General features: G+C 40.9%; 1 protein-coding gene across 1 annotated transcript; it reads left to right on the top strand.

The window, feature by feature from the left end:
* Nucleotides 1-9,078, top strand: LOC135518584 (UPF0729 protein C18orf32 homolog). Its single transcript, XM_064943745.1, has 3 exons — nt 1-681; nt 4,257-4,494; nt 8,088-9,078. Exons 2-3 carry the CDS (start codon nt 4,285-4,287, stop codon nt 8,166-8,168), a joined length of 291 nt encoding a protein of 96 aa, XP_064799817.1. The 5' UTR covers nt 1-681; nt 4,257-4,284; the 3' UTR covers nt 8,169-9,078.
* The last annotated feature ends 640 nt before the right edge of the window (nt 9,079-9,718 follow it).

The following is a 9,718-nucleotide window of genomic DNA, read 5'->3' as shown; positions in this document are numbered from 1 at the left end:
ATTTTTTTTACCTGATTTTAAGTACAATACAATTGGAAATGTATGTTGAAAATGCAATTTATATTGCTAAAATTTAAGTTACAAATTATGGTTTCGCTGCTTCCTGTCGACAACACATTTAGATAAATAGCCCAATATCAAAGCAGTTTTAACCCGTCCAAAACAATAAGCATGCAGAAACAGTTCGTAATATTTCAAACCTAAACCGAAAATGTAGTATCAACACATACATATGCATCAACAGTAAATTCAATAAACTTTTTTTTTAAACGAGCAACATATAAACCATACACACGCACGAAAAACCCTGTTGTTTTTACAAGTGGCAAGGGGAGATTAGGTGAGAATTCAGGCTGTAAACGCTGTTGAAACTACCACAAAAAAAATGGAAACGAGATTTTTACATCACTGGATCGAGAACAACCTACAGAAGACGGAGAGCTACATTTTTAGTGCTGCGTTTCGATTTTGGAGTCGCCAAATCGGAAAGAGCAACACTTATTTGTCAATAACGCGACATCACGTTGAAATAAATTGCGCGAGAGAGGGAAATTAAGGTTCCGGGTCCTGCTTAAACGAGCACCGAAAAAAAAAATTGGGAATAAGGTGTATATCACTGGTTAGAGGACAATTTGTAGAATACCACTAGCTACATTTTGATTCAAGTGGGTTGCAATCTGGGTAAGTGTATCGCAACACATTTGTTTGTGTTAGTCATTTCCATCGATGTCACGCTGAAGACAATAGAACAGGGTGTAAACGTTTGGGGTGTAGTCTTATGGCGTCGTGATGGCTATACATCACCAATCTCAGGTAAAAATTATGTGTTATTCCACCCAATTGTATGGGGTGAAAATGCACGTTTTGTAAGGTAGTAACACAAACTGTCCATATTAGGGAAATTAGCGCAATATACAATTTTGTATGGCAAAATAATTAAACATGTTCATTTTAAGATAACAGTATGTTGCCCACTCACACACTATTGCAACAATGACATATTTCTCACTCATTTAACCACTTAGAGAGTTTAAAAATGCTCTAAAATACATTTAGAGCAGGGATGGTTAACTTTGATGGGGTGGGGGCCACAAAAAAAAAATCTAAACTCATCATGAGGCGTGGCAGTTGCTCAAGTTCTGTTTACCCACATCCATACCCCCACTCACCCCACATGACCAGTAAAACATTTTAGTGGCCCCCCTATTGAGAACTGAGAGAATTGTTTTAAAGTTAATTTTCTAAAAAAAAAATCCACGGGGAGTAGAGAAAATGTTGCAGTTTTCTGCAATTCTACAGATTTTGCCATTGGCTGGAGAGAATGTTTGCAGTTTTTAATGATATCTGAGTGAGACTGACTAACAAAATAAATGGCGGGCTCCCTGGCCGGTAATTCAACCATGATAACAAGTTGAAAAAACTCACCACAAAATGTATGTTAGAAATCAAAAAAATGTTATCTGACATGGGCTAATTGACTGACAACAAGAGACAAATTGCTGAAGCATAACCACATTTCGAAATTGCACCTTGTGTACTCTACTATTCTAACTCGCAACAGTAAATTGAGACCCCAACTCTTGAAAACATTTTTTATTTATTTTATTTTTTGCTTTTCCTTTGGTGGGGAGATTGATCCGATGGCCTGCAAAAAGGAGTCTGGGCCGGCAGTTACCACTTCCCTGATGGTAGAGAGTTTAAAAAGGCTCTTAAACAATTTAATCAGGGTACTCTAGACTAGAGCCTCCATGGTGTCTTTGCTGCAGCCTGAACGTTTGACCTCTCTACTATGGTGGTGGGCTGAAGCTAGCCTTCTAGGAGCATTCTGCATTCTCCCTACAGTTTTCAGCGGTTAGCTTCACCCACAACTGGCTCATGTGAACTACAATCCCGACATTTGCAATGCGACTTTCGAAACATGGTCCTTGTCTTTCATCAGCGAGAAACAATCCTTCAAATAAAGAAATACACCAACTGTTGCAGTTTTGCACAGATCCATATACAGCTATGTGTGCCTCCATCCAACAAGAATACACTTCCTGAGTTAGGTTTACACACACAGGTGTTCGGAGCACGCTGATGGTGTATTAGCACAGGGGGTCATCTTTCATTTGTTTTCCGTAAACAAGCGCTGTAACATTGCCATATGGCCGTGTGGGTACTCTAACCTTATAAAGGTGTGTATGAACATAACATTTTTTTCGTATTTTTTCCCACTGGTATGAAAGACAAGGTCCTTCCAAAACCGTACTGCAAGCGATGTGTGTTAATGTTCAGACCGAGAGTCGGGCCTCTTAACAAAGCTCCTCAGTACAGAAGACTCCTTTGTCCAATGACACTTATGAGTAATATAATGGAACAATAATGAATAAAGATGCCCAAACAAGCACCAGTAGTGGGTGTTCTTCAACTGTAAAATGCACTAGATGGTGTAAGACATCCACAAAGAATGTCTGTCTAAATAGTGACGGCAGAGCTAGTTCAAACTGCAGTAGGATAGTTCTCCTCACAGGTGGGTGAAACAGCCCATGCTTGGTGAATAGCATTTGGCTGATGTCTGGGAGCAGGACACCGGAGCACTGAATAGATAATGTGAGACAAAAGTGAGAGAAGAGAATAAATGTAGTTTCAGCTAGAAAATGAACATCCTGACAGACTGAGGTATGTTGCTCTGCAATCATCCTACTCCAACAATTGACAGGGATAATGTGGCATTTCTTATTTGTCTGTATGAATTAAATCCGTGTTTCCTGCCTTAATGACTATTAGCTTTACACTACTTGTCCTATAGAGTTGTTGTAGTCTTAAATTATTACTTGGAATAAACTGATAAATGCTCCTTGTCCCAGAATGGCATGCCAGCTAGTGATGAAGCTGTCTGCTTCTGATTGCTAAACTACTAAGGTTGCTGCATTTTAAGTTGGGAGTCATTTTACAGCTTGCATTGATGGTATCATATTTATATACAGTAACTAAATATATTGAACAAAAAATATAAACTCAACATGTCACAATTCCAACGGTTTTACTGCGTTACATGTCATATAAGGAAATCAGTCAATTGAAGTAAATTAGACTAATCTGGATTTCACATGACTGGGCAAGGATGGGCCCACCCCACCCACTTGGAAGCCAGGCCCACCCACTGGGGGGCCGGACCCAGCCAATCAGAATAAGTTTTTCCCCACAAAAGGGCTTTATTACAGACAGAAATACTCCTCACTTTCATCAGCTGTGCAGGTGGCGGTCCCGCAGGGGAAGAAGCTGGATGTGGAGGTTGTGGGCTGGCGTGGTTCCGTTTGATGTACTACCAAATTCTCTAAAATTACTTTGGATGCAGCTTATGGTTGAGAAATTAACATGCAATTCTCTGGCAACAGCTCTGGTGAACATTCTTGCAATCAGCATACCAATTGCTAACTGGGATGTGAAACTATTTGTGCACAACATTTGAGAGAAAGAAGCTTTTTGTGTGTGTGTGGAAAATTTCTGGGATCTTTTATTTCAGCTCTTGTTCAGTATAGTTTAGTATTTATTAGGATCCCCAATTAGCTGCTGCTGAGGTAGCGGCTTCTCTTCTAGGGGCCAAAACAGGAAACGACACCACAAATAATATACATAGCTTTACATTTTACATTACAACATCAATAGGGATGCAGTCAATCTCTCATCAACTTTGAGCCAGGAGAAGTTGACATGCATGTCATTGACATTCATCCTCCATGTACATCCAAGTGCAACATGTGCTGCTCAGTTTTTAGATTACAAATAAATACTAAATATTTGACCTGATAGCATTTTTTTTAATGGAGATCTCTCTCGAGCTGTCTACTACCTTAGATACAGAAGATGTAATTGGCAGACGTGATCAAATTGTACAAGAACTGACATTGCCAACAGACGGAAATGTGTTCGGAAGAAATAAATATAGCATATATGTATAAAAAAAACACATTTTAAACTCTTTGCTCGACAGATCGATATTCTCAAACTAAAGCTGATAGCTTGCTACGGCCCACCATCTATACCGTCGGTGCATAATGGAACATTTAGCTATTTTTCGAGTCTTGTTTACTTGCAACATATCACATGTTCTCATATGCTCTCACCATATATAAGTGCAGTATTGCTTCCAGTGCAGGACAGTGGGGAGACATTTTAGGCACCGCTGTATTACTGTAGATAAGAGCAGCCATTTTCCTAATGACACATTTGAGAAATTATTAACCTTGTTTTCCCTGTCCCCTCGGTTGCAGGTTGTCCATTGATCGTTGAGATACAGCTATGGTCTGCATTCCCTGCATCGTCATTCCCATTCTCTTGTGGGTGTATAAGAGGTTCCTTGAACCCATCATCTACCCCTTCATGGGTCCAATTATAAGCCGATTTTGGCCAACAAAAAAAGCTGTCCAGGAGAGTGTCACAGGAACGGGTGATATGAAAGCCAGTGAAAAGAGCAATGGATGCCCAGTGATGAGCAATGGAGCATGCAAGGTAATACATTACCCAAAACCTGTTAGTGGATTATGGACTCAGACAGTGTTCCACCACTAGTAGACTGCACCTGTAGCAACCTCCGGTGACCAAGGCTCAGACTGGCTATGAATGCAGAAGAAGGCATCGCACACATTGTATACTGAACAAAAATATAAAAGCAACATGTAGAGTGTTGGTGCCATGTTTCATGATCTGAAATAAAAGATCCCAGAAATGTTCCATATGCACAAAAAGCTTATTTCTCTCAAATTTAGTTTACAAATTTGTTTACATCCCTGTTAGTGACAATTTCTCCTTTGCCAAGATAATCCATCCACATCACAGGTGTGGCATATCAATAAGCTGATTAAACAGCATGTCCATAACACAGGTGAACCTTGTGCTGGGAACAATAAAAGGCCACTGTAAAATGTGTATTTTTGTAACATAACACAATGCCACAGATGTCTTGGGTGTTGAGGGAGCGTGCATTTGGCAAGCGGACTGCAGGAATGTCCACCAGAACTGTTGCCAGATAGTTGAGTGTTCATTTCTACACCATAAGCCTCAAATGTCGTTTTAGAGAATTTGGCAGTACGTCCAACCGGCCTCAACCGCAGACCAAAGTTTATGGTGCCGTGTGGGCGAGCGGAGTGCCCAATGGTGCGGTTATGGTATGGGCAGGCATAAGCTACAGACAACAAACACAATTGCATTTTGAATGCACAGAGATGGTGACGATCTCTTGAGGCCATTCATCCATTGCCAACACCTCATGTTTCAGCATGATAATGCATGACCCCATGTCGCAAAGATCTGTACCTAATTCCTGGAAGATGAAAATGTCCCAATTCTTCCATGACCTGCATAAGCACCAGACATGTCACCCATTGAGCATGTTTGGGATGCTCTGGATCGACTTGTATGACAGCTTGTTCCAGTTCCCGCCAATATCCAGCAACTTCGCTCAGCCATTGAAGGTGAGGGGGGCAACATTCCACAGGCCACAATCAACAGCCTGATCAACTTTATGCGGAGGAGATGTATGGCGCTGCATGAGGCAAATGGTGGTCACACCAGATACTGACTGGTTTTCTGATCCCTACCCGTACTTTTATCTGTGACCAACCTATGCATATCTGTATTCCCAGTCGTGAAATCCATAGATTAGGGCATAATGAATTAATTTAAATTAACTTATTTACTTATATGAACTGTAACTCAGTAAAATCTTTGAAATTGTTGCATGTTGTGTTGTTGTTCAGTATACATGCAGTCTCCCTAGGCAGACAGGTTGCCTCCCACAATGTTAACAATGTTCCAGCTTAGGTCTGGGATTTCCGAGACTAATAAACGCAACAACAAAAAGAAACTTGTAAAAATACAAGTCACTTCACAGATACTAACAGCTTACAGACTGTAGGCAATTAAGGTCACAGTTATGAAAACTTAGGACACTAAAGAAGCTTTTCTACTGATTCTGAAAAACACCAAAAGACAGATGCCCAGGGTCCCTGCTCATCTGTGTGAACGTGCCTTATGCATGCTGCAAGGAGGCATGAGGACTGCAGATGTGGCCAGGGCAATAAATTGTAATGTCTGTACTGTGAGACACCTAAGACAGCGCTACAGGGAGACAGGACGGACAGCTGACCGTCTTTGCAGTGGCAGACCACGTGTAACAAAACCTGCACAGGATCGGTACATCCGAACATCACACTTGCGGGACAAGTACAGGATGGCAACAACAACTGTCCGAGTTATACCAGGACAGCACAATACCTCCCTCAGTGCTCAGACTGTCCACAATAGGCTGAGAGAGGCTGGACTGAGGGCTTGTAGGTCTGTTGTAAGGCAGGTCCTCACCAGACATCACCGCACAAACCCACCGTCGCTGGACCAGACGACTGGCAAAAAGTGATCTTCACTGACGAGTCGTGTTTTTTTTTTGTCTCTTGTTGGATTTGTGTTTATCGTTGAAGGAATGAGCATTACACTGAGGCCTGTACTCTGGAGCGGGACCGAGGTGGAGGGTCTGTCATGGTCTAGTGTGTCACAGCATCATCAGACTGAGCTTGTTGTCATTACTGGCAATCTCAATGCTGTGCGTTAGAGGGAAGACATCTTTCTCTCTCATGTGCCTGCGGCAGGCTACCCTGCCGCAGGCTTCCCTGCCGCAGGCTTCCCTGCCGCATCCTGACATGAATGATCATGTCAGGATGATCCTACAGGAAGGGTACCACATGAGAGAGAAAGATGTCTTCCCTCTAACGCACAGCATTGAGATTGCCAGTAATGACAACAAGCTCAGTCTGATGATGCTGTGGTAGCAGGGTAGCCTGGCAGGGTAGCCTGGCGGTTAAAGCGCTGGACTAGTAACCGGAAGGTTGCAAGTTCAAACCCCCGAGCTGACAAGGTACAAAATCTGTCGTTCTGCCCCTGAACAGGCAGTTAACCCACTGTTCCTTGGCTGCCCTTGAAAATAAGATTTTTTTTATTAACTGACTTGCCTAGTTAAATAAAGGTAAAAAATAAAAAACATGACCCTCCAGCATGACAATGCCAACAGCCGTACTGCTTGTTCTGTGCGTGATTTTTCTGCAAGACAGGGATGTCAGTGTTCTGCCATGGCCAGCGAAGAGCCCGGATTTCAGTCAATCAATCTTATTTATTAATCCCTTCTTATATCAGCTGATATCTCAAAGTGCTGTACAAAAACCCAGCCTAAAACCCCAAACAGCAAGCAAGGCAGGTGTAGAAGCACGGTGCCTAGGAAAAACTCCCTAGAAAGGCCGGAACCTAGGATGAACCAGGCTATCAGGGGTGGCCAGTCCTCTTCTGGCTGTGCCGGGTGGAGATCATAACAGAAAATGGCCAAGATGTTCAAATCTTCATAGATGACCAGCAGGGTCAAATAATAAGAATTACAGTGGTTGTAGAGGGTGCAACGGGTCAGCACCTCAATCCCATTGAGCACGTCTGGGACCTGTTGGATTGGAGGGCGAGGGCTAGGGCCATTTTCCCCGGAAATGTCTGGAAACTTGCAGGTGCCTTGGTGGAAGAGTGGGGTAACATTTTTCAGCAAGAACTGGCAAATCTGGTGCAGTCCACGAGGAGGAGATGCACTGCAATACTTTAATGCAGCTGGTCCAGATACTGACTGTTACTTTTAATTTTGACCCCCCTTTGTTCAGGGACACGTTTTACCATTTCTGTTAGGCACATTTCAGTTTATTTCTCAGTTGTTGAATCTTGTTATGTTCATACACATTTTTACACTTGTTAAGTTTGCTGAAAATAAACACAGTTGACAGTATAGGAATATTATTCCTAGCCACAGCAATGTTCAAATTATATATACAAAAAAATATGATTAGACGAAGATGCATAACATGCTAACAAGTTCAGGGCGGAACATTAAAGAGAATGTTTCAGATATAAATACAATGTTTACACTGTCAGATGTCACGTTCACGCACTTCTGGCGACATGGAAATATGATGGAATAGGACCAGAGTCAAGTCAGAGTTAACTGTTGTTTACAAAGCTGCTGGACTGTTGCTTTATATCTGTTGTCATTTGTCATCTAATGAAGCCATCTCTCTTTTCAGACCGAAGTCAATGGCCTGGTTGCTAATGGGGCAGGTGCAAATGGTTCAGCGACTGCAGCCTTTGACAAGAAGACTGACTGACATTTCACACCTTAAGTTATATTTATCACTGTGAAAGTGTTTTAATACAATATGGAGAAAAACACTAAGTTAATCATTATTTTATTTAGTTGAGTAATGTAGAATCGTTTAATGCTTGATTTAACATAGCAACACAATTGACATTTTCCATAATGCTCATTACAATTGCTTTGAGAGATTGCATTATCATTTCAGGAATTGTCCATAATATATTTGCAGGAATAGTGACATTTTTGTGTTTCACTGTGAGATTGGCTGTGATATTCACCTATTCATTCCTCCCACTGGAGCAGCATCTGTTGTCAAAATGTGAAAGCTGTTCTGTCTTTGTGGCTGTGTTATCTAGTGGTTTCCTAGTTGCTAAAATTCTACACTGTTCACTCAATTTCAATTTATGTCAGAAAACGAGCACTGAATGGTGTAGGGAATCATTGTACGATCTAAATCACTGTGAATGATATTTTCGATAACAAGAAATATTGTCGTTATCGCTGTTTGAAGCTGGTGGACCATAACTAAAAGTAACTTTGGTGCTAGTGGACCGAAACCTCAGAATATTTTGACAGCAGATGACTGTCTGGCAGGAGAAATCAATAGGCAAATAACACAAGATGGGAGGGAACACTATCATTCCACTATTATTGTCAAATATATTATTGACATTTTCTGAAATTACAATGGAAATTATTTTTTTCAATCCTATGTGTAGCACCTTTTAATAGATGAATAGTATTTCTGCCTTTGGTTTATCGAGCTTGAATCCCTGATGTGTTTATAACATACAATACCTAGTTCTGTATAGTATTTAAGTATACATTTTATAATTCTGAAATAAATTAGCAACAATTAAAAAAATTGTCATCTTTCCTGTTTTAAAACTTTATTTTTCTTTTACTTTGTGCAATGTAGAAATAAAGCTATATGGATTACTTTGATTGTTCCCTCCTACTGGATCTAATTTAGCCTGGTCTCAGATCTGTTTGTGCTCTTGCCAACTCCATTGCTGTCATTTTTAAGAGAGCAGAAACAGACTAGCAAACAGGCTTGATCTCATTGCAGCATATAATGATTTTCCCATCTATTATTCAGAATAAGTTTCAGCTATACCTGAAGTATTTATCATGCATATATGAGCAGACAGTGATGTCATAGATGTTTATATCATAACCATAATAGGATAAAAGACCTTGATTTTTTTTCAAACCCACACCTGAGGGCCAGATTCCCAGACACGGATTTAGCTTCGGCTTGGACTAAAAGCATGCTCGATAAAGAACTTCCATTGAAATTGCTTTTTAGTTCAGCACGAGGCTTCATCTGTGTCTGGGAAAACAGCTCCCAGGGTTTTTGCAGCCTTGTCTTCTAAGTGGCTTGACCTCTTCTAGCTACTACTAGGGCCAGCAAAGGTGAAATATCTGCTCAAGCTACAATGACTAAGGTTAAAATATAAGGAATGTTATTCCTAGCCACAGTAATGTTCAAATTATATTTAAAAAAAATGGTTTGAAGAAGATACATGACATGCTAAGAAACTGCCCAATGAAGTTTAG

The sequence above is a fragment of the Oncorhynchus masou genome, chromosome 28, assembly GCF_036934945.1.
Source record: "Oncorhynchus masou masou isolate Uvic2021 chromosome 28, UVic_Omas_1.1, whole genome shotgun sequence".
In the NCBI taxonomy this organism is placed as follows: domain Eukaryota; kingdom Metazoa; phylum Chordata; class Actinopteri; order Salmoniformes; family Salmonidae; genus Oncorhynchus; species Oncorhynchus masou.
This window is presented reverse-complemented; position numbering and strand designations above follow the sequence as displayed.

Coding starts and splice junctions, on each gene's coding strand:
- LOC135518584 (XM_064943745.1), top strand. CDS start 4,285: ATGGTCTGCATTCCCTGCATCGTCATTCCCATTCTCTTGTGGGTGTAT. Junction 4,495..8,087: donor TGAGCAATGGAGCATGCAAG/GTAATACATTAC, acceptor CTCTCTTTTCAG/ACCGAAGTCAATGGCCTGGT.